The sequence below is a fragment of the Caenorhabditis remanei genome, chromosome V, assembly GCF_010183535.1.
Source record: "Caenorhabditis remanei strain PX506 chromosome V, whole genome shotgun sequence".
Classification (NCBI taxonomy): Eukaryota; Metazoa; Nematoda; class Chromadorea; order Rhabditida; family Rhabditidae; genus Caenorhabditis; species Caenorhabditis remanei.
Genome location: NC_071332.1, coordinates 13,651,977 through 13,678,051, shown reverse-complemented (window position 1 = coordinate 13,678,051; position 26,075 = coordinate 13,651,977). Strand labels below are relative to the sequence as shown.

At 37.5% G+C, this 26,075-nt stretch overlaps 11 protein-coding genes across 11 annotated transcripts; 5 read left to right on the top strand and 6 right to left on the bottom strand.

The window, feature by feature from the left end:
• Nucleotides 1–508: 508 nt before the first annotated feature.
• Nucleotides 509–1,329, top strand: GCK72_019730 (uncharacterized protein; the record flags this gene model as incomplete). Its single annotated transcript, XM_003098506.2, has 3 exons — nt 509–712; nt 763–1,073; nt 1,152–1,329. The coding sequence occupies 3 exons, from the start codon at nt 509–511 to the stop codon at nt 1,327–1,329; spliced, it is 693 nt and encodes a 230-aa protein (XP_003098554.2).
• A 1,789-nt stretch (nt 1,330–3,118) lies between these two features.
• GCK72_019729 (uncharacterized protein) lies at nt 3,119–4,853 on the bottom strand (the record flags this gene model as incomplete). The annotated part of the gene is made up of 8 exons (XM_003098498.2): nt 3,119–3,187; nt 3,236–3,451; nt 3,524–3,779; nt 3,824–3,919; nt 3,967–4,251; nt 4,360–4,491; nt 4,538–4,645; nt 4,702–4,853. 8 exons carry the CDS (start codon nt 4,851–4,853, stop codon nt 3,119–3,121), a joined length of 1,314 nt encoding a protein of 437 aa, XP_003098546.2.
• An 858-nt stretch (nt 4,854–5,711) lies between these two features.
• Nucleotides 5,712–7,158, bottom strand: GCK72_019728 (uncharacterized protein; the record flags this gene model as incomplete). The annotated part of the gene is made up of 7 exons (XM_003098500.2): nt 5,712–5,774; nt 5,830–6,036; nt 6,107–6,374; nt 6,424–6,606; nt 6,717–6,812; nt 6,862–6,969; nt 7,019–7,158. The coding sequence occupies 7 exons, from the start codon at nt 7,156–7,158 to the stop codon at nt 5,712–5,714; spliced, it is 1,065 nt and encodes a 354-aa protein (XP_003098548.2).
• Nucleotides 7,159–8,202: 1,044 nt separating this feature from the next.
• On the bottom strand, nt 8,203–10,008 carry GCK72_019727 (uncharacterized protein; the record flags this gene model as incomplete). Its single annotated transcript, XM_053733188.1, has 7 exons — nt 8,203–8,271; nt 8,320–8,535; nt 8,585–8,927; nt 8,976–9,107; nt 9,181–9,378; nt 9,519–9,818; nt 9,866–10,008. 7 exons carry the CDS (start codon nt 10,006–10,008, stop codon nt 8,203–8,205), a joined length of 1,401 nt encoding a protein of 466 aa, XP_053582101.1.
• Nucleotides 10,009–11,029: 1,021 nt separating this feature from the next.
• GCK72_019726 (uncharacterized protein) lies at nt 11,030–11,955 on the top strand (the record flags this gene model as incomplete). The annotated part of the gene is made up of 3 exons (XM_003098502.2): nt 11,030–11,323; nt 11,373–11,683; nt 11,778–11,955. The coding sequence occupies 3 exons, from the start codon at nt 11,030–11,032 to the stop codon at nt 11,953–11,955; spliced, it is 783 nt and encodes a 260-aa protein (XP_003098550.2).
• Nucleotides 11,956–12,504: 549 nt separating this feature from the next.
• Nucleotides 12,505–13,401, top strand: GCK72_019725 (uncharacterized protein; the record flags this gene model as incomplete). Its single annotated transcript, XM_003098548.2, has 3 exons — nt 12,505–12,774; nt 12,819–13,129; nt 13,224–13,401. The coding sequence occupies 3 exons, from the start codon at nt 12,505–12,507 to the stop codon at nt 13,399–13,401; spliced, it is 759 nt and encodes a 252-aa protein (XP_003098596.2).
• Nucleotides 12,555–16,294, bottom strand: GCK72_019723 (uncharacterized protein; the record flags this gene model as incomplete). The annotated part of the gene is made up of 5 exons (XM_053733187.1): nt 12,555–12,787; nt 12,902–13,074; nt 13,939–14,071; nt 15,467–16,102; nt 16,225–16,294. 5 exons carry the CDS (start codon nt 16,292–16,294, stop codon nt 12,555–12,557), a joined length of 1,245 nt encoding a protein of 414 aa, XP_053582100.1.
• On the top strand, nt 13,918–14,947 carry GCK72_019724 (uncharacterized protein; the record flags this gene model as incomplete). The annotated part of the gene is made up of 3 exons (XM_003098547.2): nt 13,918–14,199; nt 14,248–14,558; nt 14,767–14,947. 3 exons carry the CDS (start codon nt 13,918–13,920, stop codon nt 14,945–14,947), a joined length of 774 nt encoding a protein of 257 aa, XP_003098595.2.
• A 2,340-nt stretch (nt 16,295–18,634) lies between the features above and the next one.
• On the top strand, nt 18,635–20,123 carry GCK72_019722 (uncharacterized protein; the record flags this gene model as incomplete). The annotated part of the gene is made up of 6 exons (XM_003098541.2): nt 18,635–18,775; nt 18,830–18,916; nt 18,963–19,133; nt 19,183–19,731; nt 19,775–19,864; nt 19,917–20,123. The coding sequence occupies 6 exons, from the start codon at nt 18,635–18,637 to the stop codon at nt 20,121–20,123; spliced, it is 1,245 nt and encodes a 414-aa protein (XP_003098589.2).
• A 1,852-nt stretch (nt 20,124–21,975) lies between these two features.
• On the bottom strand, nt 21,976–22,335 carry GCK72_019721 (uncharacterized protein; the record flags this gene model as incomplete). Its single annotated transcript, XM_053733186.1, has 3 exons — nt 21,976–22,054; nt 22,100–22,236; nt 22,324–22,335. The coding sequence occupies 3 exons, from the start codon at nt 22,333–22,335 to the stop codon at nt 21,976–21,978; spliced, it is 228 nt and encodes a 75-aa protein (XP_053582099.1).
• A 180-nt stretch (nt 22,336–22,515) lies between these two features.
• Nucleotides 22,516–25,888, bottom strand: GCK72_019720 (uncharacterized protein; the record flags this gene model as incomplete). Its single annotated transcript, XM_053733185.1, has 10 exons — nt 22,516–22,859; nt 22,913–23,015; nt 23,059–23,231; nt 24,469–24,664; nt 24,711–25,099; nt 25,149–25,282; nt 25,326–25,440; nt 25,486–25,570; nt 25,620–25,756; nt 25,855–25,888. 10 exons carry the CDS (start codon nt 25,886–25,888, stop codon nt 22,516–22,518), a joined length of 1,710 nt encoding a protein of 569 aa, XP_053582098.1.
• Between the last annotated feature and the right edge of the window lie 187 nt (nt 25,889–26,075).

Here is a 26,075-nt window from a genome sequence, read left to right as displayed (position 1 = left end):
ACTTCTTCAATTCTCTGTACTAATATTATAGTTCAAAATCTGAAAGAAATAGGAAAAAAGTAAATGAACAAATCGATTGGATACAACAAATCAGTTACAAAAAATATATTTACCGAGAAAAAATGTTAGGAGACACTGTTTTTTTTGTTGACGAATATCTCCTCGTTTTGCGTGATCTTCTCTCTTGTATTTTATCATCATTCGGTTTACTTTCAGTTGTTTTAATAGGGTTGTTTTGGGCAAAGATTTATGTGAATTAGTACAAATGATGATAAGATTCAGTAGTATACGAAAAAGACAGATGAGTTTTGAAATACGGAAAATCGTGTATCAATTTCATTGTTTTTTAATCTTTCCAAAATGTATGCAGTTCGAACGGAAACTGCAACTAACATCTCGATCAATCATAAAATACCTTTTTGAACTGTTGAACCTTCCGCTTTTATTGCACCAAACCTTTAAAAACGATCGGTAAATTTCATCTTTTCGATTTTTCTCCGCTTCTGGGATGAACTTTCTGATATTATCACTATTACCACTTCTCGTGGTTTCTCGAGATTTCGATGATTCTTCTTGTAGTAGCAGTGAGGAATCGGGTGGTGGAGGACCTCATCGTCCACCAGGCGGCGGAGGAGGAGGTGGCGGTGATGGCAGGGGATGTCCAAGCGGATGGCTGAGATTCCGGAGACCTTCTGGTGTGTGGTGCGTATTGGTGTGTCTTGACTCAAAGCTTGATTCGACCATTCGTCTTATCATTTCTAGGTCGGACATCGCGCACAAGCGGATGGAATGCTCACTCAAGCAGCTGCTGAAGCTATCTGTCAAAGTCATGGTGCCACATTAACCGGATTCCAAAACTATGAGGAGCGAATGGCTGTTGCAAATGAGGGTCTGAAACATATCGCAACGCTGAAGAAGCTTGTTGGAGGGCTTTGGGTTGGAGCCACTAATAATGCTGGATGCAAGGAAAAGAGCTGTGGGCCATTAGGTACATTCAGATGGACAGATGGATCGACATCAGGAACAAGTGGATTCGGATGGGGCACCGGAGAACCGGATAACTTGAATTGGCCGTGAGTTTAATCTTCAATTGAGACATTGTCCGGAATAACATAAAATCTGGACAATAGACTAAAGTGAACTTTTTTAAGAGGAGCCACCGCCTGCATTCAACAACTCATTATGCACCCATCTTTCGCAACTTCTAATGATGGCTTGGCGGCATGGAGAACTAACTTCAAACATGGAGACCTCGATAAGTATCAATGTACGACTCCTGCTGGACCAGCTGCTAGATTGTATGCATGTGGAAAGAGAGGGTCTAGATAATTATGTTCTTTTTTCATGTCTTGAAAAATAAATGAGCTATAATGTTTTCTCTGTTTCTTTATTTTTAATCTTGATATTTAATTGTTATAACTATGGTCTATAATTTTAAAATTTCTGTCAGAAATAAATCAATAAGATTTATATGATACCTGGAAAATTAGTAATCTAATGAAATAAATTTTTAAAATGCCAGAATATAGCAGGTTTCAGATTAAAACACGAAAAGCGTTGTAGACATTTTGGACTTAAAATATTTCAATCTCAATCCGAAAATCTCACAAAGTTTATCAAAAATAAGTGAAAACTTACATTTTTATACGTTTTGAAATAAATTGACGGTAGGGACAAAACAACATCATCAACGAAACCATATCAATTGATGAATGTCCGGAAAACCACACAATACAAAGTTCAGATATAAATTGTGAGTGAGGGAGTTCGAGGAGATTGAATATCAAAACAATGAAAATTGGTAGAGAACAAAATAATACAGTGATACTTTGAACCATCAAACTTCTCATTGCTTCTTTGTGTTTTTGATAGGTCTGAACGGATATTTGGAGTCTCAAACGTTGCATTAATCGGAAAATGTCAACGACAAGATACGAAATAAACATAGTTTCTACGAACATAGAAGTTAATGCCAACACTGTAATGATAACATATTTGTAGTTTTGCTCCCAAACATCAACGTTTGGCAGTTGATTAATGTTATAAATATATTCTGGAGCATGCTGAATAAAAACACTTTTTATCAGACGTTACTTATCTTTTACCGTTTGTATGTACTGATATTGTTTTTCTCTTGGAACATGAATTATATATAAAGCTATAGCAGGCATCGGTATGATGGTAACAAAGTAAACCCATGCCAAAAGTTTAGAGTATCTGGGAAAAACATGAGTCTTCAATATGGATCCGATTGTCTGATGTTTGTTGATAAAACAGACAACCAACATTCCAAATTGCAGCAGAATGCAGGTAATGAAAACTTGCTGAAATATAGGTTTTCTTCAAATCGGTATTTAAACGAACCAATGAGATACTGGAAGAAACTGAAAACCATTTCCACAATAAGCCGACTGTATATACAGCAAATGAGGGAAAAAGAGGGAATGGCTGCATTAAAAATGTAAGATGAATGTCAGTCATGAAGCATGCAACCTGATAAATCAACAGGTAAAATCGAAAAATTCCCATTTTTTGCATTCGAATACAACTAAATAAATACCGAAAGAGTTCAAAAAAATTGAAATGATTCCAATGAAATGAAAGCAAGTGAGCATCCATTCGGGTTCGATAAAATCTATAGTGTACATGAAGATAATAAGATATATCCTTTGATATTACCTTGAATCTAGTACGGATGACTGTATAGCAGGTGAAACTCGAATTCCCTTTAGTAGCAGAGATCGAATTTCTGATTGTTCCAGTTTTTGTCTAATTGGAAGGAAAACAAAATCTAATTTCAGGAATAGCGAATCGAGCAAAAACACGATTCTACTGAAAATTCGAGTTTACTAAGAAATAAGCCTTGAGCTCTATGGCAATTGTTTTTCGCAAATTTTGAACCAAAGAAGTTGACAAAAACTAAAAACAACAAAACATTAACTCTTGTGATAAATGCAAGAACTGGAAAACTGGAAAATACTTTTGGTAACCAATACAAGTTAGGGAAGTATCCATAAAATCATCTTCTAAATTTATTTTCAAAGAGCTCTAAGAATTTTCCATGATAAAAATAAAGCGAAAAAGAGAATTATTTAGAAGAAGAAAAGCCATTAAAAGTTCAGGAGGATCTAGTAAGGTTCAGTAGAGCCTCAAGGTTGCTTCGAATCGTCTCAATTGACACCATTTTCTGAAATTTATATAGATTTTTTGATAAATATTCTCATTTTCACTGTACCTGGTTTCCAGAATTCTGCAACTGCTCAATGTCTTCTTTGATTCCTTGCATTGTTTGTTCCAGTGACTGAGCCTCCAAATCATACAGTACATTTGAACGGAAAAACATCAAGAACTCTTTCAGGCTGATTCCACCAGAATTCGGAGTAGGTGCACGCTTGATTTTACAAATGATTCCTTCGATAAAAATGGAGAAATCGACAGATTGGGAGATATTCTGAAATACAAATTGAATGAATTGGTAAAAACACTTCGTTCACGGATAACCTGTTTATTATCATGAACTCACTTTGTTATTATTTTGAAGATCCCTGACTCTTTGATTTGCCTCGTATTCCAAGTTGTCCAGATCATATACAGATGAGATTCGTCTGATTCCTTTCACTAGGTCTAACGCACTTATTGTCTCCGTTCCTCCCGTCGAGATTATTTCTGACGAAGAGAGACCAGATATATTGTTCGGGTCTTCCGGCGCTTCTGAAGACTTGACGATATCATGAGAAGGAGTATCTGGGACTTCTGATTTGATGGGAGTATCGAGAACTCTGAAAAGAAAAAATTAGAAATATAATCTTTTTGGTAACCTTACGATTGACTGATCGGGTTGGTATTGGAAAAACCTGAATAGTGAGCAGCTGGAGGAGGAACGGGAGCAAAAGAAACAGGTTGTTGGGCGCCATACATTCTTAAAAACAAAACAATCCCATTTGATTAAAATAAATGAAAACTTACTGATTTGAGTTCATTCCATTCCAGGAATTAGTCATCTGATTTCTCGAGTAACCTGGATTCTGCTCATTACCCCAGTTCCATGAATGCTGTGGTTGCATACCAATCCATGTTGGAGGGGGCTGTTGATCTACTTCCAACTTCTGTTCACTTCGATTGTATTGAGCAACTGGCGGCTGGTGATTTGGAGGATAATTGTCGATTATGACGTCATGATCGCCTCCAGTTGCATTCATTTCTTCGTCTTCGTCAGAGTCGGATTCCGAATCGACTTTTTTGGCTTTCACCCTGTAAAGTTAACATTGTTTTATTATAGTTTTTAGATTTAATGTTGACATCCAGAAAATCTAATAAGACTTAGATCAAAATGATTACACTCAAAGGTTTAAAAATTACTTTTCAGATCGTGATCTCAGTCTTGTGCCATTGCCATTATTCATGCATACAAGGGTTAAACTTCCATCATTTGCCTTGAATGTCTCAATATGTCCTGCATTGTCAATTTTATACGTGCCTATCTGATCCATTCTGAAAAAATTGTCATTGAATAAAGAAACGTTTTCAAATCACTCACTCTTTTTTGAACTCTTCGTTTACTACGCCACTCAGCACAAACATAATTCGAACTTTCGTGAGGGTATGCTTCTTCAAGAGGTGTGCTTTTGCCATGATTCTTCTACACCTGAAAAATCAGATTCTTGAAAGATTCATTTTTCGAATAAAGCAGCAGATACTTACACTTTTTCAATACTTCTCGTTTGTCGAACGACGTCTGTGGTCGTCAAGAAATCTCTCGCGAATACTCTCAAACTCAATGGGGTAGTTCTATCTTTGGTCTTCTCAACCATGTATCTGATTAATTGTTTTTTATAGTCACAAGATTTCGGCATTGTCGAATCTGAAAAAATAAACTTGAAAAAAGTACCTTGAATAGTTAAGACGGAGGGTTGAATATTTTGTATTAGATTCAGGGTAATCAACACACTAGTGCGTAATTTCGGAGAATTCAATAATCATTTATCATACTTGTCCCAGCCAGAAAGCCCCGAAACCGTCAAAATTTTTAATTTTTCAAAAAAAAATTGCACAAAGGTCAAATTTTCGACTATGATTCAGAATAAGAAGAAACTCTGAAAAATCATCAAAAATTTTCACATTTCGATGAAAAAAAATTTACTATTTTTCGGAAGCCGGGCCTTAACAAGTATGGACCGGAATTTGAGAAGTTCAGTTGAAATCAGAAATTGTACTAATGAAATTAGACAATCGAAAAAAAGCGTTTAAATCATCCGAAACCGTATTTATATATGTAGAAAAAGGTACAACGAATCAATACATTCTCAAAGGAACCTTTTTGCCGCGAAAAAGAGGCTACATTCGAATGGTTGAGACACTGAAGAGAGGGACATAAAGGAGAGACACTGTGAGGATGTAGGAGACGGATGGCAACAGAAAGAGAAGAGTAGGAGAGCACTATGAATTTGGAGACACACACATTCGATGGGTGAACACAAAACAAGGGGAACAAGGGGTCTAAAGGACCCTGAAGAAGAGGGAAAGAGGACATGGAAAAACGGAGAAGGGGGAAAAAGAAGAGGGAGAAGAGGGATGGTGGGTGACCCTTCCTACTCGTGAGTAAAATATGGGGGGCTGGTGGAGGAGAACGAATGGAGAGAAGACGTTGTTTGATTGCTAATTAAAAACAGAAGTAAAACTGGACATAAGTTTAAGACGAATAATTAATCGATTCAATTGATCAGATCCAGAAGAGAAATGAGACTGCTTCGAGCTGTTTCCAGTGTGATCTTTCTCTGAAAACATAAATTATTTGTATACTATTGAAAAACTATGTTATGTTTTATATACCTCAAAATCAATACGTGAAGTTTCATCGTTGATGAATTGAATTGTTTGGCTCATGGATTCTGCACCCACCAAATACAAAATTGTGTCCGCGATTTTCCCCAAGAAAACTTTCATAACAACAGTCTCAGTGCATCCATCTGGGAGCTGTGATCGTTGAACTCTTCCAACGAGACCTTCAACAAAAATTGACAAATCCCAGTTGATAACCTGAAAAATAGAAAACATTCTTGATTTTTCAATTCAAATTCGTTTGGGTTTGTAGGCCAGAATATCTTACCTGCTCTTGAATCCCTGGATCTGCAAGAGTTTTCTCCGTTTTCTGGTGAACGTCATCAAGACGACATGCGTATGCAACCATTTTGATTCCAGTTGCCAACTTAGAAGCACTTACAGCCTCTTTCTGCGGTTCCTCCATTTTGTAATCGAGGTCTCTCGCGGGGGATGGGACACTTTCAGCTTTGATCGCGGAGGGGACACGGCTGCTATTATCAGGTGTAACTGGTCCAGAATCTCCTTCCTCTTTGATGATGACATGTGTAGAGAGACTAAATCAGAAAAATAATTCATTGCCAAAGAGAAAAACAAATAACTCACTTGTTTTCGAGGGGCAATTGAGCTCCATTATTCACTTCCGGTTTTGCTTCTTCAACTTCTTCGGCACCAGGCTGCCTATCTTCGACTTGATCTGTTTCAACCTTCATCTCACCCAATTCTTCATCATTTCCCTCATCCCCATTACCACTGTCGTCTTCTTTTGTCACCGATCGAGATGGATTTCTGAAAACAAAAATGTGGTTATACTGTAGAAACATTAGCAATAAAAGCATGTTAATCTACAAGAAACTATATCTATTAATTCTGCGTCTATATAATTTTATAAAGATTACGAGTTCGGATCGCATCGAAGTCTCAATGATCCATCGTTCGAACGGAACTCCATAAGATAACCTTTTTTCAATTTGATGGTTCCAGCTGTCTTGATCCTGGAACATGTATTAATCAGTGAGATTTGTTGTAAAACTAATAACTTACTGTTTCTTCAAATGATAGTTTAGAAGCCCACGAAATAAAAATGCCAGTCTTGCTTTCACGAGGAGATCACACTCCAATTTATGCAACTTACGAAAAATTCGTGATATGCTGAACGTTTATAGTATGTATATGAATGTTCTATGCTGAATTTACTCACGCTTTCAAAACTAGGACCAAGCCGGAAGATGAAATTCTGGCATAGGAGTGGGCAAATTCCACTCTTCGCAATGTTGTTTTTCCTACAGTCTCCTTTATCATGTGTGAAAGGAGTTTTTTTTCATTAACGATAGCCGACATTTTTTTCACACTGAAAATTAGATCTTTAAATTCAGCAATATTGATTCATGGATCGTGGAAAAGCGAGAGACAGGCGTTCAAAAGATGAGTCAAAGTTCTAACAGATATCGAAAAATAAAGAAAATGAATTGATGTGAGTAAGAAGATGAGTAAAATCAATAAGAAATAAAAAAGCGATGAGTAGGCAGATGGGTCGTTCGGTCAAAATCCTGTGCAATGTGCAGCATTCAGAATGACTGAGAGGAGAGAGATATGACTGTGTGAATTGTAGAAAGAGAGCAAGTGTGAGTGAGATGTGCCGCATAAATAACATTTTCTTTGATCGATAGCATGTTTGACGATGCAAGAAAAAAGAAAACTCAATATTCAGTACGTATTTCAAAGTAAAAAAGGAAAAAAGGAGTTATAAAATTGCGTGTCTCAGAGAGTGTAAATAAAAATCGGAAAAGAAAAAGAAAGAAACTTGGAAAGGAGAGAAATATTTCTGTAGAAAAGAACATAGGATGTTACTATCAAGAGAGGAATGAAATTTGACATGGAAGGTTGTTGTAGTGAGCGAATGGGTATCTTAAACATTGCTTGTTCTGAACACTCCTATCTTTTTTCGGAATAGTCCGTTGACAGATGGAATGAGAATAGGTCTGTGAGAAAGAATGATTGACATATCCCTATAACAACAACATTGCATTGCATCTGAACTGAAGACAAACGGGAGATGTGACAGATTTTGGAAGGACAGATGACTAGAAGTTTCTAGCGATAGAGCAAACTCATATTTCAGTAATGCAGAATCTTCTGGAACAAGATTTTGAATTTTTATTGAGAATAAGAAAAACGGTTTAAATCAGATTCAAAATGAATTCTATAAACGTTTTAGTAAATTACCAAATCCGAGGGAAAAAAACAACAATTTTGAAACAAAAATAAACGGTAGAGATTAGAGAAAAGAACAGATTACAGAGAACAGGAGATGTGCAAAGAAGGTAATCCAAAGAAGAAACAACTGGAGATGGGTACGAGAGTAGGAGTTTTCAATGAGATCTTCTAGGACGATGCGGCAAATTGCAGTAGAGTATCGAGACATTCGCAAATGTTTGCAACGGATATCATCTTCTGAAAAATGAATATTATTTTCCAGAACATTTCTCGCTTAAACTATACCTCATCTTTCTCGTTACGAAGCTTTTCAATCACCTCCTCAGTTTCTTTCTGTATTGATTTTAAAGATTTCGCATTTGAATCGAACAGTACGCAAACGCAAAACAAGTTCAGAACCTCTACTAAAAGCATATGACCATTGACATCAGTGAGAAGACCATCTCTCTTCCATTTTCCAACAGTCCCATCAACAATAAGAGAGAAGTGTGCGGTCACGATCTAAACAAATGAAATTAGTTTTTGCAAAATTAAAATACAAATATCTCACTCTATTTTGTAAATCAGGATCCGCGATGATTCCGTCTGCTTTTTTGATCAGATGAGTAAGTTTACAGGCATATGCCATCCGTTTTATCCCTTTGGCAAGATCCAATGCATTGATTTCGTCAATTTCTTCGAGAGTCCCTTCAGGGTGAAACTTTACTTCTATGGGAGATTCTTCTTGTTCCACGTGGTTGATGTATATGTTTTGATCTGTTCCAGAATCCAAACGAGTTGCGGAACTAGAAGATGCGGATGGTTCGATTTCTGTCTTTAGATCAGTGGAAGTTGAATGAAAGAGATCATCACAAACATGAAAGTTGTCACTATTATTCTGATTTGAAATCGATCTGAAAAACATTATTCATAACTTTTGCCACTAGTATTAGGAAACTTACGGTGTTGCTTCATAGAAATGATCACTACTTGTCGACATGCCCACTGAAGACTGGTAGTTGTATGAATCGAACTGCGGCTTGGTTTCATCATTTTCGAAATGAAAAAAGGGTTCGATTCCAAAATCGTCAGAGCTGAATAAGGAAATAATGTTTGAACATGTTTTGGATACATTTTTGAAGGAGATATTACATTGTGCACACTAACCTCTCTTGTTTAATTTCAGCCAACAAAACCGTCTCTTCCTCCATAACAAATCGTTGTTCTTCTTTCATTTCCATCGGTTCAATACCATATTCTTCCACTAGCTCTTCTGGTTCGACTTCACGAACGACTTGCTCCGATACTATTAGATTTGCTAGCCAGCGTCTGTTCACTCCTTTCTCCTGAACGGGCTTTGTTTTTCTGTAAAAAATTTCATCAGCAGTAAAAAGCTCGAAAGTGTCAAAAATTTTCGTTGACGGAGATTTATCGTCACAAATAATCGTTCGCTTATAGTAATTATTTTCGGAAATCAGTTACGAATAAAACTTCCTATCACTAACCTTTTCGATTTCACAACTTTTGACTTTTTTGAACTTGGCTTGTTTTGAACTTCTCCGCTGTTCTCGGGTTTCTTTTGTAGAATATTTATTTTTTTACTGGCATGATGGAGTACCAAACCATCTGCATGGAAAAATGTTAAATGTCCTGCTTCGTCGAATCGGAAACTCGAAGAACTGTAAGTTGAGCTAATTTTGTTTCTCATCGCATCGCTGACTTTGGCGTGAAATTTGAACAACATTCGAATGTGCATTAGCAGATCGGAATCCGATTTGGGAACAGCTTTCAGAATGTTTTGAATACTGGAAAATATTGTGTTGGATAGTTTCAAAATAAAAATGATGATTACTGTGCTGAGATGCTTGCTGGTTTTCGAGTTAGTTTAGAATCCTCCAGAAATTCTTGACATAATCGGGGAATACTCATCAGTATTCTACTTTGTTTAGTCATTTTGGTCATGAATATGAGCAATAATTTTTCGATTGGAGTCATCTTGTGATCTGAAAAAGAAATTGAGAATAAGAATGGTGATTAGGAAGGAAGTAAATTCAAGGAAGCGAATAAACAGATTTCTTTTTTGTTATCTCAACATTAACTTGCCTAAAAGAGCAGCTGTATTCAAATTATAGTTGTTCGATTTCAACTTATTCACAATGTTACTTAGAAAATTGTTAAGTGTGGTCACTAGATTGAAGTTTGGAATGAATGATAAATAAAAATGGACAATCTCTGAAAAAAAATGGACAATCACAGCGAAAAATTTGAAACTGAATTATATGAAAAACTAACGAAACCTGCTTTTTTAAACATTTCAAATTTAAAAACATGAGAATGGAAGATAAATTTCCCGAGAAAACGCGACCATGATTAGAACAAAGCGCGGAAGTTTAAAAGGAAAAGGCAATTCATTTGAATAAATCGATTCATCGAACGGCAGAAAAAAGACAGAAAGAAGAAAGAGAGACAAGGGAAGAGTGAGAGAAATAGACAGTTAAACAGAGAGACACATTTACTCGTCCCTCGATTTCAAAAAACGTTTTTGCGAGAATAAACACAAGAGAAACGACTTTAGAAGTTTAAAAAAGGGATAAATAAGATAAACAAGTTGACCTATTTTTCAAATAACCGTCACGCTGGATCTTGATACCCAATTTCATTAAAGTTCAAAAAGCCGGGAGTTGTTGATGGAAAAAAAGAATATCATATTTACTTCTGGTCGGTCGAAGATTCGAAAACAAATGAAGAATGATATTAGCGATAGATCGAAAATAGCATTGGATGGACACTTTATTACACCAATACATCATGTTGCAAAGCAGCTTGAAAACTTTTCGATCTCCGCAAACTTTTTTGTTCAAAACTGAGTAAACTCATGAAAATGTCTTCTTCCGGTTCGATCATGCGTTCCTGTCCGCGATTTTATTTTTCCGCTTTGGTCAAAAAAGTTGCTTTTTGCAACCCACCTATTCCTACAAATATCGCGCCTTTTCCGCTCTTCAGTTTCAGGTTGAGAATGAACACCTTTGTTTTAGCTGTATTATTCATAACCGCGGCCACTGCAATCTACATTGGTGAAGGCGGCGGAGGAGGAAGAGGAGGCAGCTCTTCGTCATCTTCATGGTCTTCTGAAGAAGGCGGACGCGGTGGTGGACGTGGGCGGCCTCACAGACCCAGACCTCCGGGCAGACCTCCAGGTAGACCACATAGGCCACCACGACCGCCGAGACCACCACCAAGACCTGCCAGAGAAGAGTGTCCTACCGGGTGGCACAGATTTGAGAGACCGAATGGAGTTTGGTGTATTTTAGTGAGTAGAAATACTTTGAATCAGGTTCGGAAACTTTCGAATGCTCTAGGTCGGAAACCCTGGAATAACGAACGGATATTTTTCACATCAAGAAGCTGAAACTGCATGTGCTCGACAAGGAGCGACCCTCACCGGATTCCAGAATGATAATGAGAGAATGACAATTGCTAATGATGCTCTTCGAAAGGTTCAAGCTGTTGGCCGAACTGTTGGAGGTCTTTGGCTCGGAGCTACCAATAATGCAGGATGTGCAGTTGCCAGTTGTGGGCCATTCAACACATTCAGATGGACTGATGGACACACAACTGGAAACGGTGGATTCAAGTGGGGAGTTGGAGAGCCCGACAACCTGAACTGGGGGTGAGTTAGCTTTTTCTTCTCGACAATGGATTTTCCTTTATTTGTGCAAACTTTGTGATTCTACGTCTAGAAAACTAAATGTGTTAAATTTTAGAGCCACCAGCTGTATTCAACAATTCATAGTGGCTCCTAACTTTGTTGCGGGGCGTGATGATTGGGCGGTATGGAAGACTTCTTTCCAACACGGAGATCTGGACAAATACAGATGTGGAGTTCAAGCAAAGCCTGTCACCAGATTGTACGCATGTGGAAAGAGAGGTGTTAGAAGATAATTTATGCTTGAATTTAAATGATTCCTCATAAACATTGCTCCTGTTGCTTTTGTTTTTATCATGGAACAGTATAATATCAAGTTCTATCTAATTGGGTGGGAATGAATGTAAGTGTCAAAATGATTGATCCAATCTCAAAATAGGTTTTTGACTGTTATTGCCATGAAACGGATATGAAAAACAAAGCCACAAAGAAATCGAGCTAGATAGATTCAGTTTTAAGAAATCGCGACGGGTTCTCTGAAATTTTCGAGAACTGATCTCTTGGCGTGTTTACAATAATTTCAAATTCCGAGATTTACAGCTATTTAAAAAATGTTTCGTACAGAATGTGCCAGCACCATTTCAAAAAATGACTTGCTTTTTAAGCAGTTCGAAGATTATCCTGAATGTTCATCACATGACAATTTATTTTCTAGAACTAACCTGCATACGTTTTTGCTGAATTTTTATTCTTCCGCTTTTGAGAGGAAACGTTGAGAAACTTTTATTGCAGCTTCTCTTCCTACAAATATCGGACTTTTCGAGGTTTCTCGGTTCAGGTTAAGAATGAACACTCTTATTCTTACCCTACTGTTTGTGGCTACTGCCACTGCAATCTATAGTGGCGGAGGCGGTAGAGGAGGACGAGGAGGTGGTAGGTTCTCTTCATCTTCATGGTCTTCTGAAGAAGGAGGACGTGGTGGTGGACGTGGGCGACCGCAAAGACCCCCAGGAAGACCACCAGGCAGACCGAGACCACCACCAAGACCAAATAGAGAGGAGTGCCCATCGGGATGGCATAGATTTGACAGACCGAATGGAGTTTGGTGCATCATGGTGAGCAGATTATCTGAAATTTGATTTTTAAACTCGATTTTTAGGTAGGAAACCCAGGAGTTACTAACGGACAGTTCTCTCAACAACAGGCTGAAACTGCATGTGCTCGACAAGGAGCGACTCTCACCGGATTCCAGAATGATAATGAGAGAATGACTATTGCTAATGATGCCCTTGGAAAGGTTCAAGCTAATGGCCGAACTATTGGAGGTCTTTGGCTCGGAGCTACCAATAATGCAGGATGTGCAGTTGCCAGTTGTGGGCCATTCAACACATTCAGATGGACTGATGGACACACAACTGGAAACGGTGGATTCAAGTGGGGAGTTGGAGAGCCAGACAACTTGAGTTGGGGGTGAGTTAACTTTTTCTTCTCGACAATGGATTTGCCTTTATTTGTGCAAACTTTGTGATTCTACGCCTGAAAAACTAAATGTGTTAAATTTTAGAGCCTCCAGTTGTATTCAACAATTCATAGTGGCTCCCAATTGGGTTGTGGGCCCTAGTGATTTTGCCGTCTGGAGAACTCATTTCCAGCATGGAGACCTTGACAAGTACACGTGCGCATCGCCAGCTTCACCAGTTACCAGATTGTATGCATGTGGAAAGAGAGGTGTCAGAAGATAATTTTTGTTTGAAGTGATCAAATTTTCAATAAATGTTTATTGGGTTTCAATAGTTTTCTTTTCCGGAAAATGCGATTGGGAAGTGAGAAAGGAGTTTCAGGAAAAGAGTGTCTAAACACTTTTTCTGACTGGGACTTCAAGTAAAACGTAACGGAATAAGCGAACGTCGTCAAAACCATTTATTGTGGTAATTAAAGTCGATTCCAACTTCATAAAATTAATAAGCAGATTGACTCGTGTAATGAATTCCTGATGATAACAGAGTAATTCCCTAGTACTGGCTGAGCAGTGCTTCCAACTTTGCTTTTACGTTAATACAATGTTTTCAAAATCCATTACTTTTGATTTTTCGATTATTACTTCATTTTTGCATGTTTGTATGTAGTTTGCAACGAAAAGACAATAACTTGCGTGAAGCTTTTTATATGGTTCCGAAAGCACAACACAAGTTTTTCTTGGTTTTTATTGCACCGATCCTTCATAAAGAGAGCTTTCTCTGATACTTTTTCTTTCGATCATGCGGAAACTCATACTGTACCTCGCGTTATTCGGGATAGCATCAGCTATTGTTGTTTCTGGTGGTGGAGGAGGTCGTGGAGGTAGAAGACGCGGTGGTCGACAATTCTCTTCTTCGTCTTCCGTTTCTTCGCATTCATCTTCGCATTCATCTTCTGAAGAGCATGGTGGTCACAGACCACCAGGTAGACCACCAGGAAGACGTTCTACTCAACCCCCAACACCTGAATGTGATTCTGGATGGCTGCGATTTGTGAGACCGAATGGAGTTTGGTGTGTTCTGGTAAGCTACAGTAACGAAAGCTAGTAAACAATTTGCATACTTTATCAGGTTGGCAACAGTGGAGTTGTGAATGGGTACATGTCCCAACCGGATGCTGAAGTGGTCTGTTCCAGATATGGTGCGACTCTGACAGGATTCCAAAACTCCGAAGAAAGAATGAAAGTTGCTGACGAGGCACTGAAGCAGCTGGCTCCTTTGAATCAACAAATAGCAGGACTTTGGATTGGAGCAACTAATAATCCAGGATGCAGAGTAGCTAGTTGTGGGCCATTTGCAACTTTCAGATGGACAGATGGTCATACGACAGGAACAGATGGATTCAGTTGGTCACGCGATGAACCAGATGGAAACAACTGGCCGTGAGTCTCGGTGAATTAAAAGCAAATCCTGAGTCCTGTAAATTGGGAAGCTTACAGGGTTTGTCTTATTATCGGAATACTCACCTCACGAGTTCTGTTTTTCGGTTACATCTAACAAATCCTTCCGAAAATTTTTTTTCTTTTTTTTTCTTTTCTAAATTCTTTTTCTAAATGTAAACCCTATCAAATTGATACTTGCTTCTTTCAGCGGACCAACTGCGTGTATCCAACAAATCATCATGACACCTAACTATGTCACCGGACCCAATGACTACGCCTCGTGGATGACCTACTTCCGCCATGGAGCCTTTGATAAATTCCAATGTGGTTCCCCAGCTCTCCCAGTGACCAGAATGTACGCTTGTGGAAAACCTGGTGTCAGCAGATAAGTGAAATGTTTGGAATGGTGAATGAAATATGTTTATGCAAAAATGTCAGCTTATGTGTGGTTGTAATAATTGATTGTGCACAAATAGAGTCAATCATAATGTTCTGGCAATGCTTGGAAATTACCTAAGAACATTTGAAAACATTAAATGTAAAATAATGATTTTATTTGAGTTTGTTTCAAAAACAACAGGCTCGTAAGCGTTTTGCCTAAAGTAATTGAAACACGGGCAAAAAACAAGCAACTTAACAGTTGATAATTGGCCTAATTTGTCTCAACATATTCTCTGCGTCAGTATCAACCAGACCTAATTAAAGAAAATTCAGCAGCGCAATTTTAAGGGTCTGCTATTCATAATAGCTGTATTTAATCACAAGATCAAAGTGCAATTCAATAAAAAAGCAAAGAAAATAATTACTCCGAGTCATGAAAACCGTAGAAGAAATATTTACGTCTTCACGGAATAGTTAACTTCTAAAATAAAGTTTGTTTAAGATACAGAACGTTTTCAAAAACAAACTCTCGATCTTCTTCCTTGTCATCAACTCCCAGACTGCTCTCCTATAAGATCTGTGGACCAAAATAATAGCGAGACTTTCCCCGATACCATGTGATGCCAATCCAATAATTGCCAAGTTCACCATTCCTTGAGTGAAACTATTTGTTAATTGATCTAATAGGATACCAACCAGAAGGATTACAAGTACAGCCAATGGGATAGTTGTCTGGAATACCGTACCAATAAAGAACTTCTTCTGAATTCTCCGAGTTTCTGGTGACAAAACTTTGTTAGGTGTTAAGAATAGATAATAGACAGTACAAATGACATGAAATAGAATATGAAACATGACATGAAAAATCAGTCCAGGCCCAATGTAACGTTTTGTTATTTTTTGAAACTCATAATCGGTAGTCAGAATGAACATGTCGTATTTGAAAAATTCTTCAGTTGGACATGGCTCCATTTTCAGAACGTCTAGCTTTGCAATTTCTTGATCTTCTGGAGATTTGAAGAGTAACAGGAGAACTGAGCAGTTAATTATGTATACAGAAGAATGATAAACAATTCTAGCCCATGTGCTGGAAACTCTGAATCGATTCATTTGGAGTGAGTTGCTCCGGCTCTCAAAAACATAGATATATGAGCCTGCCATGCCTGAAATGACGGATATTGTTATCAGAAAGATATGACAAAAACTAGTTCATCTGTAATTCCAGTTGAATGCTGAGGACAGAAATCACTTCGATCAAAGAATAGAACTAATCACAAAAACTTACAATAAACTGAGAGTACTGATAAAATCACTTGCACCAGATTAGAAACACCTATATAACTGAGAAGTCCCATACATATAAACCCAAAAATTCGAATATATAAGTATGGTGTCACCAGTGAGCAAAACAATAAATCTACAAATGAGCACCTGAAAATGAACCGTCTAAACATAGGTTTATCCGGTCTTTACACTAACCAAAAGTGATTAATCAACAACGGCCACTTCATTGATTTCATTGTCATCGGTGTTTTCTTCAAAATGACATAAAACGTCAGTACTTGAAGTGGCAGAACAATCAATTGTATAACATGACATGGATAAATCAGACCTTCTCTCGATGATAAAAAACTATACGTAATATTACATCTTGGATATATCGTGGTATAATAGAAGTCAAGCTCTGGAGTCATTTGAACAAAAAAAAGCCGTGAAGTGACCCATAACAGAGATCAGGTGAAAAAAGTAATTGAATCTGGTACTGAGAACAAATGGTCAAAAACTAATAACTTAATCTTTGATTTGGTCTGTGAAAGCTTAATAAACAGCAGGTGGTACTTTGCTTTTTTTGCTTATTCACGAAGTAGTGGTCCAAAACGTTACCGAATCATCACACTTTAATTATATCTCACCAAAAGATGAATATATTCTTTTCCATCTTTAAAAAATGCATCATGGAAAGTATTCATCGAATGTTACGTGATTTAAATCCGTCCACTATTGGAATATGACACTGTAGTCACTTCACCTGTTCTCAGGGAAAACGTTATATTGCTGGAATCAGTCCAGAAATCCTTTATTTTCAGAATTTATAAAAAATTCAAGATGACGTATTCATCGTATTTCGAGGCCCTCGATGAATGTGATCCTCCGATTTTGAAATTCATTATGTGATTTGGTGTTTCCGGTTGAACCGTCAACAGCGGTCTTCAAGAGTAGAATATCTAAATACAACCTTGATCATTTTCTTGAACTAAATCCAACATATTATCCTAACTTTCCTTTACCACTTATGGTTCACACTTTTCGATAAAATAGATTTAATTTAAAAATTAATTTAAAAACTCGCATGCAAAATTGTTTTCCCATGGATTTCTTTATTGTTTTTCTTGTTATCTTCTGATTTCCCGTCAGTTCTGATTCATTCTACCTCAGTTCAAGCTATGAATGCGCTCATCAAATATGGTTCTGTTCAAGCTAATCCTCTTTATAATTGCAGGTACTGTTTTTCCAGACTGAATTTCCTATAATTGACCCGTTTTACAGCTCACGCACACCCTCAGAGTGGACAAGAGAAGGAGTTCCTCGTCATGCCTATGAAGCCACAGAAGTAATTTGCGGTATAACATTCGAACTTGCATATGTTCTTGCGCTTGCTGTCATGTTTGAAAAAGAGTCTTTTAAAAATTTAAAATTTTTTTTAATTATAAGATTATGATTTTCTTGTCTTTAGTTGATATAATTTCAATATTAGTTGGGATGATTATATCCAAGTGGTTTAGTTATCACGGTGCAGTTTTCTGTACCTATCCGGAGCTCATTTATTATTGCGGAATGATCGTTGGAAGTATGTAGTGCTGTTCCTCTCTAACTGATCTTACTCTTGTGACAAATCGGTTTTTCGACCTACAGCTTCCGAGAATTGCAAAGTTTTCATTTGATGGAAATCGAACTTTTTTGTCATTTTCTTGTCAATATTGTATGCTTTTTACTTTCTATTTTTGACACCCCAGTGTTATACACAACCAAATTCCATACTTGGACACTGGACCCAATGATATTCAATAGGACTGGAATATAGCAATGTTCAGAGCATCGAAATCTTTTTTCAATCCGCCATGATCTGTGGTGTCAACCTAATGGCTTCAGTGGTTTACGTCAGCATAAGTATTGTTGAAACTCCGTTCTTGTTTATTGTAATTGGTCACCTTTGTTGGCTTGCCGGCCATGCTGCCCCGGCGTTTGTATACTTGACTTTTAATAAAACGATTAGAATTGGAGTTCTCCGGAAATTTGGAATCTAGGTATAAATTATATCAGGAGATTCTACAAAAGTGTTATTGTTTTCAGAGAGGAAAAATTACCAATGCAATAAAGAAGAAAACAAAGTCTTCCGTGCACTTGAGTTCTACCCATATTGTTATTACAGCTTAATATGACAAACTGAATATATAAATTTTATTAAGTTACAAATACTACAACGCAAAAAACAGTGTATCATCTACAAGACTTTTGAACTTTGCAAAGTATGGACAGGCTCTACATTTCACACAAAAAACTGTGACAGCGTCGATCTTTAACATAACTATTCCGTGTCTTGTTTCTCTCTTATCACTCGGGCACTCGTGTGTTTTGTGTTCGATATAAACTCATAAAAGACTGAAAACTCTGAAAAAGAAATACCATTCAACACGATGACTCTCTACCAACCTTCCACTGGTATTTTGGAGACGCATGTGACGTGGCAAGATGTAGAGGAAGATATGCAGAAGGCGTTGGGGACTGAAGCAATTTTTGGGCCAAATAAAAAAGCGACAAACATTGGAGATATGAAGGTGAATAAGAGAAACATGGAGAGTTTAAAATTATGACTTTGAATTCTATTTCAGGGGTTTATGTCTCGCATTGCTTTGATTGATCCTGACTGGCAGAGTGTCGAGAAGAATGAGAATCTACCAACGAAATTTGCTGTGAAAGTAAGTTTTTACAAAATAAATTAAATATTTCAAGAATTTTCTCTAGATTTCCTCTCAACTAGCTCATGTCGCGTTGTCTAATGTAATTGGGACGGATGAGTTCAGCGAAGAAAAATTGGAGCACATGTCGACATTCACAAGAAAATTTCACAATCAAGAAGTGGAAGCTTATAAGTGTTTAATGAAATTTGACCATCCGGATATACCGTACACTAAGGTCAGAATAACATCTTTCCTCACTCTGTTTACTTAATTCCATCTTCCAGGTGTACGCTTTGAAACCATTCTTGAACGACACTGATCTCAAAGGTTACATGATTTTCGATTTTGTCTCGAATGTGTATGCAATGGGAATGCATCAATCTATTCCAGCAGAAGACTTGACTCAACTCATTCGAGGAGTGGCAACATTTTCAGCTCTTGGAGAGTCATTGACTCCAGAAGAAACGCAACTTTTTGGAGGGCCAGAATTCTTGGAGATTGGTCTTTCGGAATTTTTTGGAGAAGAACAACTTGAGAAACTGTTCGGGAATATGAGGTCAAGTTTTGAAATAGAGCACTCGGAAATTGTAGAAAAAGCGATTCCCATCTTCCGGCACTACACGAAATTACTCAAAAATTACTCTAAAATATCTGAACTACTTGGCTTCAAATTAGTATTGAACCATTGTGATTTATGGCAATCAAACATGTTGCACAGTATGGGTGATGATGGAAAGTTGAAGTTAGAGGCTATAATTGACTGGCAAGGAGTGTCAAGATTGTCTGTTGGATTTGGCTTGGCGAGGGTGTTTGCTGGATGTCTGAGCGCGAGAGTAAGAAACATATGACTTTGACTACGACAATGAATTTTAACAGGATCGTCGCAAACATGGTCTATCCCTCTTGTCACTCTATCAGAAAACTTTTACTGAAGTTCACGGAAAAGAGCTTTTCTCGTTGCAAGAGGTAAACTTTCGACAATTCATCATAATTCCTGTATATTCATAACATTTTTCAGCTGCAAGACGCCTACAATCTTCATCTTCCTATCAAAGCAATGATCCTAGTTCCACTCATCTTGCCATTCCTTGACGCCCAGACTTCCGAAAAGGAGAAAGAAAAATACCATGAGGAAAACGTGGCAAAATTGGTTGCACTTATGGAAGATGTTCTCATCGTGCATGACTATAATTTGAAGAAACATCCAGAATTTATGAAGATATAAGTTTTTTATGATGATCTGTCTGATTTTGAAAAATAAAAATGTTATAAAGACATTTTCAAGTTATCATATCGACCTTTTATATTTTGATATTCGTAAAACTCAGGCTACTGCAATCACACCTGCTTGTCTGTTTAGTCATGCAGTCCACATTTCATTTTCCATCTCTTGCTTTCAAATGTCTCCCGAACTAGAAAAATACTATAACACAAATTATACCAAATGTAACTGTTCCAATGAATTTCTTGCTTCCTGGCAAGGCGTTGCTTATCCATGTCATACACTTCAAGCAATTACACTGCCATTTCAACTACTAACTTTCTGGATTATAATCAATAAGACACCTGCGAACATGAAATCAATGAAGTTTCCATTACTTTTCAATCATATTTGGTAGGCGAAGCAAGATCTCGAAAGGCAATTAATGAATAATGTGAACTCTAATCATTATTCCAGTTGTGTGCTCCTAGATTTCCTCGTCTGTTCTATGTCAACTCCATACGTTTTCCTCCATTTTCTCGGTTTCTTTGGTGCTGGGTTCTTCAGTTGGTTTGGAGTTTCTAACATGGTTCAGATAGTAACGGGCTGTCTGGTTTTCATTGGTAGGTTTGAAGAAATGTATTTGACTTAAAAAACGATTTCTCCCAGGTATGGTGAACTCTAATATATTTGTATTTGAGAGTCGAAGTAGTTCTCTTCAAACGAATCGATTCAAAATGACAAGAACATCAGTTAGAATCATGTATCATGTTGTTTCGTTTTGCTTAAACTCATCAGTTTGCCTCTTCCTATTATTTGCCCCAGACGATCAATCAGCAGCTAAACTGGATGCCCTGAAACTAGATCCTTGTCCCACAAGAGAGTTTTTCATCAACGAAATTTTTATTGTTTCGACTGATATTCATACTATACACTTTATATTATGGATAGTTGGACCAGTGATTATGATACATATGACAATTCATTTACTTTTCCATGTCATCTGCACTGTTTACTATTTGTATATAGCCCCTTCCAAATCGATTTCCGTTGAGACACAGAGAAATCAACGGAAATTCTTCATGGGAATCATTTTTCAGACAACCATTCCTATGGTTGTATTCCTATCAATTGTGGGGCTCATTGTTATAGACAGTGTCAAACAAAGTATGAGTCAGTCTATTATGAATTCTACTATTATTGCAATTGGCGGACATGGAATTGTAGAAAGTATTTCTGTGATTTTAGTACATCGTTCTTATCGGAGAGTTGTTCTGAGGATGTTGAAGAAACAGGAAACAAAGAGTAAAATAAACATCTATTGTTTGAAGGAAATGCAACAAATTATGTTTTAGAAGTGAGCGACATCCATCACGTGGGTCAAGGAAACACGCCACAAATCTAAAAGAGTGATTTATAACTGAGGCACTTACTATCTACAATAATTTCTCATTCGAAGTCAAACATAGATGACGTAGACGGATAACGTAAGTACTCCATTTTTTCACAAAATATCATACGTTTTCACCTGACGATTTAAGTTCAGAACAGTGCGTCATTAACAGATTAGATGCTGGTGTTATGAATGCTCTCAGAGCTAGAGGGTTATTATCTAGTTAATTATTTCAAATGTAATTTAACTTGAATATATACTTGCACTTTTTCGAAATGCTTTTTTTCACCAGATCGTAATAAATTATTATTATTTATCATTATTACCAGTTCATACCACTATGAGAGTTGAAACAGTAATCTATAAACGAAGTTTTTGCATTAAAAATTTTTATACACAGTAATTTATATCAGCAATAAATAAAAAAGTATAGTTCATTTCTAAAATATTGAAGGAAGATCTCATTTATCACTTAAAACAGTTTTATATACTAAACGGTTGACACTTCTTTAGTGTATCTGGGTATAAATAATCCATTTCTTGAGTATACCGTTCTTGAGCTCTGAAAATACTTTCTTGAAATCTCAAAGCTTCCAACAGTGCTTACAAATCTCTTGCATAAGTCTGCTGGTGAGCAGTAACAGCTTGTGAATATGGAGTGTCGACTAGTTTGATTCCTTCATGGACATCGAAACCATGAGATAAGAGATGAAAGGTATAGTTCGCACGACAGAGATTGTAGATCTAAAAAATCATTACTGTTAGACTCACAAATTCCAATTACACTCGTGGAATCAATAGAACATGCGAAACAATTAAAAACTGTCGTACCAAAGACTGCATATTTTTGAACCTCGATGGAAAGTAGTCCGCATTATATGGATCGTTTTTATGAAGAATCGGTTGTGGTTCCCAGTCGGGATGCCTAAATACGCTTTTCAAATCTGACTTGGCAGAAACTAGTTTTTACATGTAAGGTATTGGCCAGGACTCTATTTGTGACGACTTTCCGGTAACATTGATTCAATGATCCAAGTTCTCAATTTTGTGTCCACCGAAATAGAATTTGTGATGGAACTCAAAGGTCTTGTTGTTCATGAGAGAATCTTTCAGTTGTCCAAAATCTCTGGGTATCACTGTATCGTTTGCATTCTCAAATCTCCTCACTAACAACACATTTCTTGATTTTCCATCGATCATTTTGTTTGTTATTGACTTTATTTTTCGAGCCAGTCCTTCGCTGACAATCATATCACCATCCATAATGAAATGAATATCTGATTTTACACCCCAATGGGCAATGTTTCTCATGAGACTACACGGATAGAGGATGAAGGGTCCGGAGATTTTCCGGCGTAGGGATTCTTCTGAAAAGGTGGCCTTTTAAAATAGCATTGCTTCATTTTTGCGTCATATTCACTGTTTCTCAAAAAGTTTTCGCAGAAAACTGTTTGTTTGGGTACTGAAACTGTTGGGCAAGAAGTTTGGAAAGCCGATATGCGATAGGCAAAATGAATGGTCATCTGAGCATTAACTTATAAGACCTTATACACATTGAGAGCAAACCTTTCTATTGAAATCTGGAAGACACTTGTGTAGTCCCTCCAAATACTTCAACGCGTTGACGGTGTGAATGTCAAGAAATAATCCAACAGAAATAGGGCCATCCCACATTTTTGGCATTTCTTCCAACGTTTTCATCATATCAGACGTGGCATGAGTCGCGAGAGTAACTGGTTCTAAACCGTCAGAATCATGAAATCTGAATTTTCATTTCATTTTAAGCGCGGTAACTTTAAAAACGTACGTCTCTGACGCTTCTAGAAAGTTGTAACCGATACAGAATTGATCTTCGTGAATTTGAGTACGGAAAATCCTGTTTTCATCAGAAGAATTATTTTCAAACTTCTCAAAGAAGTTATCAACAAACAAGACAGATTTTCGACTCTCAAATCGTAAGTTTTATAGATTTGAGGTGTTTGTTCAACTTACTTCTAACAATTTCGAAACAAAAAATAATATAACAAAACAAGAAATAAGTATGATTAGTTTTCCATTCTGAGGAGGCGCTCTGTAAAACATTCTGTGAATTGACCTACGTTATCTGAGTTTTTATAAGAGTTTTGAGTCCGGAAGTTGGTTGATCGAAATCAAATAACACCTATTAGAATTGGTTTGAAAAAAGAAAGAATGGATGCTCTCGCTTGTGTTTGATCTGAACAGAGAATATGTGTTTCTCCTGGGTGCAGGAAATTCACGAAAACGACCGAGATGGTCGTTTAGGATCGTTTCGCATTACAAAGGTTGATTTGCTTTCAAAGAAATTAAATAACTTTTTGAATTATCATTGCGTGATTCCGCACGGATTCTTTCTAATTAATCATATCCGCTTGCTTACTACAACTGTTTCTTTATAACTTTTCCAAAAAAAGTGTTTCGATGGTTGAACATATGTACTTGAGATCTCAATCGCCGACATCCTTCTACAAAGATTCCGGGATGGAAAGGAATAATCCTTCAATAGATCAACTAAGATAATTGTTCTCTCCATTCATAATGAATCGCTTTATTGCAGTGGCTTTGATTTTGATTATTTAATTTACTGACCTGATTTTTAGCACGTCAGGGATCCGTAAAGTATCAACATCATATTATTTTTTGAAATCAGATTCATTCAGGTAGTTTCTGTTGACTCAAACAGACCATCTATCAGAAATAACAGAGCTGTTATTGTTGAGAACTACACACCAATTTTGTATTTTAACTTTTGTCTTTTCATAAGCTATTATATTTTAGTCCATTATTATCATTCATAAACTTCTTAAAACTCCTCATGGCAACCTTTATGATCAGACAATACATAAAATGATGCTTCGAGCTGAGATTAGAAAAGTTCACAAGTTTAACAATATGTGTATAGTATCGCAGTTTGTCATGTTCCGAGAGAGAGAGAGAGACCACTTCACCAATCTCCACCTCCCCCATAGTCTCCACCGCCACCGTAGTCTCCACCTCCACCGTAATCTCCTCCACCAAAGTCACCGGCATCGTATCCGTTATCTCCAGCGTCATAACCACCGTAGTCCTGTTCTCCGTAGTTTCCAGAGTCATATGGATCATTTCCTTGTTCGACATCCTGATTCTCTTGCTGTTGCGGTTGGTTGTTTTGATTCTGCAAATTTCTATTATTCTCGTGGATAGCTCTTGTTTGCACTCACCTCAGTATTGTTGGCGTTATTCGTTCCTCCCACTGCATTGTTCCCACTATCAGTATTGTAGTAGTTGTTGGTTACAGTGGTGTCATTGTCAGAATAGTATCCACCGCCCATTCCCATTCCCATACCACCAAACGAATGCCCTCCCCACATTGATCCCAATCCATAACCCATGAGTCCACCAGCCAACATTCCAGTTCCCAAACCAACTGCTGCAGCCCCAAAAGCACTTCCATATCCATCATTGCCGTAACCTCCTCCTCCGTCTTGAACAATTACAGTAGTATGAGTAGAACTTCCCTGTGCATAGTTGTTCGGAGGGTACTGTTGCCCTCCATGGTGTCCAGCGTACTGATTTGGTGGTGGAGCATTTGGATATGCAGGTGGAGGGGCTGAAAACCAGACATTGAAAGGTTAGACTAAAATGAAAATGAGACCAACCGTATCCTCCATTATTTTGTTGTTGTGGTGGAGGAGCTACTTGTGGGGAACCTTGTGGTGGCCCCTGTGGCGGTCCATTCTGCGGTGGGTTTGCTGGTTTTGGCAATGTTTTTGTGATCTCAGTGAACCAGGATCTGAAGAATGAAAAATTATCATTAAAAAGTTCGACAAACTAACTCAATATACGAATCCGATGAGAAAAGTATCCAGTGACATGGATCCGCCTTCGAATTCATTCCGATTCCAACGACATGATGAACTGAGTTTCCTTCTGGTATGCTCGGTCTTTTAACTGTAACATTCACAGATTTCTAAATAAAAGACTGAGTTGATTTACTTGGCATTCTATCCGTCATGAGTCCAACGCAAATGTATGGAATGACCTCCGTCAACTGAACTCCTCCTTTTGGTTTTCGGTCTCCCTGAGAAAAATAAAATCTAAAACGTGTCATTTGCCTTATTAAAACTAACCTTTTGTTCATACCAAACAAGTTTTGAGTCACTGAACAAAACTGCATACATTTTCTTCCATTTTGAACTGAAGAATCCCGGACAGTACTTCAGAATTTCTCCATCTTTCAGACGACGGATATCCTCTCTTGCGCTATCTGAAAAGAAGTATTGATTCAACAACTCTGGATCCAAAGTTCAACAAGTCCCATCAATTCATTTGGTAAGAAAAGTTTGTTCCCCAAAATTTGCTTACCAACATCGATAGCGGACTCGGAGGTACAAAACATCTCAAAGAAAGCACCGAAAGTAGAGAGCGAGTATTGTCGGAAGTCGAGAAATAGGAACAGTGACGTTCAGCAGAATAAGAGAAAAAACGAGACTGCAGACAGAAAATACGAGTGGAGCGACAAGCGGTTGCTAGGTAACAAGCTGCGGGCGGATTCGGTTGAATGAGTTTTCGAAAAGATCGAAATG